The 4,022-nt window shown below is 31.6% G+C and overlaps 1 protein-coding gene across 3 annotated transcripts in view; it reads right to left on the reverse strand.

Moving 5' to 3' along the window:
* Positions 1-1,313: 1,313 nt before the first annotated feature.
* The window catches only part of LOC117172020 (MORN repeat-containing protein 3-like), an 8,041-nt gene continuing 5,332 nt past the window's right edge, over positions 1,314-4,022 (reverse strand). The window contains exons 4-5 of one of the 3 annotated variants that reach the window (XM_033359745.1): positions 1,811-2,003; positions 1,364-1,425 (exon numbers count right to left, since the gene is read on the reverse strand). In XM_033359745.1, the coding sequence (XP_033215636.1) occupies positions 1,812-2,003 (192 nt within the window). In that variant the 3' untranslated portion in view covers positions 1,364-1,425; position 1,811. Of the gene's footprint in view, positions 1,426-1,810; positions 2,004-3,667; positions 3,831-4,022 lie in introns of those variants that run through there. The other 2 variants (XM_033359755.1, XM_033359763.1) reach the window with 2 other exon arrangements.

Raw genomic sequence — 4,022 nt, forward strand, 5'->3', positions numbered from 1 at the left:
GTTCATCATATTTATCGATCACATCACTAGAGTAATAACTTACGGGAAACTCTTGCTCTATGCTGACGATCTGAAATTATTTTCTATGTTAACATCAACTAAGGACGCAAAACTCCCACAAAAGGATTTAAATAGTATCAGTCAATGTTTTCAAACAAATGGATCACACAAATCGATCTGCCCTTTAGACAAATACAAGCATAATTGATTTTGGCATAATATTAGGCGGTGATCTTACTTTTACAGAACAAATGAGCAGCGTTTTGTGTCCTCAGTGCGACCTATACTAGAATACGCCTTTGTAATATGGGCCCCGCATCAAAAAGTTTATGAGGAGAAAATTCAGTCGATTTAAAATCTTTTTTTCGAGCGATTGCGTTCAAGTTGAAAATCTCTGGATAGACTAGTTACCTTGAAATTGTGAATGAAATACTGAAACTTAAATTCTTAGACAACAGAAGAACTCTTGCGAGTCTAATATTTTTGCACAAAATACTTATTGGCCACATTTACTGCCCTGCGATATTTCAACCAACTGATTGTGCTTAAGACGCTAAGGTGTATCTTCGCCATCTCCATTAATTTTTCCCTTTCTCTCTTACTCTCTAGGTGAGCTCCCTCGCTCTCTTTCTCCCATTCCACTTTTATCATCTCCCACCAAATCTCCATCTTCTTTTTCTTTTTACCGTCCACAATCATCCCGCTGTTCCATTTTTTGCTCACAACTCTGTCTCTCTATAAAATCTCTGTATCTCTTCCGCGCTGCTTATACTAGCATAAACGCTTTCAAGCTTCGCGCCCTCTGTGATTTGTCTCAGGGGGCTTTCATACGATTACAGATCAGCAGATTGCCTGTAGAAAGTTCGCAGGAGTGAAAGGAATAGATAACAGAACATACAGTTCCCATCTCTTTCACTCCTGGGGACTTTCTGCATGCAATCTGCTGATCTGCAATCGTGTGAAAACACCCTCACTCTCTCTCTCTTCTTCTCTGCGGCTTCAGCCATCATCAAGGATCCTATAGAGAAGGCCGCGATAATGTTCTCCCACCACTAATCCTCAGACACGTTCCGGCATGGAAAGTCGTCATACCACTTGCGCGTGCACTCCGTTTGAACACTACTATACAGCCTACCAGCTGTATTCCGTACCTCCATACCCACTACTAGCGCCCGAGAGGATTTATCCCGGATCGCGCCTCGACCAATCCGTCTTCACTTAACGATTGTCGTGTTCTTCTCTAGAGGGCCTTTATTTACTTTAAATTACCGTCTCGGCACATCAAGCCTCTCCCATCAAGCCCCCAACACCTCTTCTCCTTGTTCTTCCGGTTCGACTCTTAATCTCAAAGTTCATACGTGCTGATTTTAACTTCCTTTCTCTCTTATTTTCTCACATCATCAGTTGACTCTCACTCTCATTATCCTGTGTATCAAACCAAAATGCTTCATCGATCTCACACGCACCCGCCCAATGAGAGTTGTGCTCCGTGAAAAAGGCCCACGAATCAGAGAATGAGTAGGGGCGTGATACATACATCCATGTCGATGAAGCGGGTCGCTCTCTGATTCGCGGGCCTTTTTCACGGATCCTGAAACGGAAGTCTAATAAAATATTAATTTATAAACGTGTAATATTGAAATGAAGATAAAAGTTTAATTTCTGATTGACTGCTACCTAAAAAAAATATTTAAAATATCTGATTTTTTTCCTAGACAAACTATTATATTAATATATATTATTTCATCGATTCTATCAGTGAAATAAAAATAAAACCTCTAGTTTGTTGACTTTTTTATTTCTCACCAACCTTAAATATTTCTTTTTATATTTATTCTTTGTAGAGAAAATGAATTAAGACTCGAGTATTTCTGAATACATTCACTGTTTGAGATATATTCCGTTGATTCAAAGGGAGGATTTTCTTTAAACTTTTTTTCAATAGATTCAAGGATTTGAGCTTTTCTCTCTTCGAGAATTTGCTGCGCATTTTGCAACTCCAACTGCAGGTATGAAAATTTGATGTACGTTAAAACATCGAATTTATTTAAATAATTTTGAATGTTATGATTTAAAAGTAGTTCATTATCATTTTAGTCACTTTTCTTTCAATAAATTTATACAGAGAACCCATTAAGTTCTTTCAAAGTCTTTGGAAACGTTCCTTTAAATTCTTTTAAAGCCCTTAAAAAAATTTGTTTAATTTCCTTATATATTTTTGATATAATTCCAAAAAAGGATAACTTCAAAATCCTTGGAAATCTTTAGAAGAGTTCTTTAAAATTCTTTAGAAAAAATCCTTTGAATGCCTTTCAATACTTTTGAAGTCTTAAGAAGAGTTGTTTTGAAATACAAATTTTCAGGGGCGTCGGAGCCCCACCGTTAAAATAACTAAATCTAATAATGAAATAAACCTAATACCTATCTTAAATTTCTATTTTTGAAAATATTTTCGGCGAGTGCACACATAAAAAAAATCCTTTCGACGCCCCTGCATATGTTGCATTATTTTGTATCTATTGGAAATGTTTTGCATTATTTCAAATTATTTTTAATTATTTTGAAGTCTGTAGAAAAATTCTTTTAAGAAATTAGATTTTTAAAAATTATTTTTAATTATTTGAAATTATTCAAAATTATTTAGCATTTTTTTAAATCTTTGGAATTCTTTTAAATTATTTAGAAAAAATCCTTTAATTTCTTTCGATACTTTTAAAGTATTGAGGAGAATTGTTTTAAATTATTTTATATTGTGAATTTTGTTGAATTATTTCAAATTATCTTAAATTCTTTTAAATATATAGCAAATCCTTTCAGAAAATTGATGGTATTTTGAATTCTCTTGAACTATTCAGAATGATTAAGAAATATTTAGAATTATCAAGAATGATTTTGAATTCTTTCCAAGTCTTTAGGAGAATTCTTTTAAAGCCCTTAGAAGAATCACTTTCAATTCTTTTGATGTCATTTATATTTTTCAGATTCAGTGCCAATTAGTTTGAATTCTTTTCAATTCTCTAAAAGGATTTTTTAAATTTGAATTCCTTCAAATTCTTTTAAATTGTTTATATATTTTTGTTTTGGTAATGTATAGAATTCCTGAAAATAAAACAAAGAATCCAACTAAACTTTGTTTTAATTAAATTTTAATTTTAATTCCGTTGAATTCTGTCTTCAGAAGAATTCTTTTAGATTCTTTAAAATCATTTCAAATAATTGTCGATTATTTTGAACTATATTGAAATCCTTGAGATTCTTTAGAATTCTTCTGAATTTGTTTAGCGTTTAGAATAAGTCTTTTGAATCATCCTGAATTCCTTTTAATTCTAGAAATAATTCTGTGAAATGCTTCTGGAATACTTACAATTATTAGGAATTATTCAGCATTCTCATAATTTTTTTTGAAACCTTTCTGAGTTTTTAGAAGAATTATTCCCGATTATTTTAAAGTCTTTTGAAATCTGTCCAAGCCTTTGGAAGGACATTCTTTAATTCTTTTGAATTCCTTTCAATTGTAATGAATTATTTTCAATTTTTTAATTCTGTTAAAATCCTTTCAATTAGTCTTCAAAAGAATTCTTTAAAAACATTTTTAGTTATCCCGAATCATTAAAAAATTTTTTATACTATTTTGAATTATTATTTTAAATGTAGTATATACTTTTGAGTTATTCAGACTTCTTTAGAATCCTTTTGAACAATTTTGAATTATCCTGGGTTATTTAAAATTGTTTTCTGTTCTTTTAAATTCTTCACGCTGCTCTTGAATTCACACTCGATTCTTCAGAATTAATTGAACTGTTGAAATTCTTTCACTTTTTTTCAGTTATCTACAATTGTCAAGAATTATTTTCGGATGTGCTTAATTCTTTTAAATTTTAATTATTTTCTATTTTGTTGAAATCCGTCGATTATTCGCAATCCCTTTATATTCTTTTAATTTACTATTATTTTTTAAACTTATTTTTGGGTGACCCGGTTTTTTATCATAGCCAGAGGCTATGTCAAGTGTACTGATGAGA

This window comes from Belonocnema kinseyi, chromosome 1, assembly GCF_010883055.1.
Source record: "Belonocnema kinseyi isolate 2016_QV_RU_SX_M_011 chromosome 1, B_treatae_v1, whole genome shotgun sequence".
NCBI lineage: Eukaryota > Metazoa > Arthropoda > Insecta > Hymenoptera > Cynipidae > Belonocnema > Belonocnema kinseyi.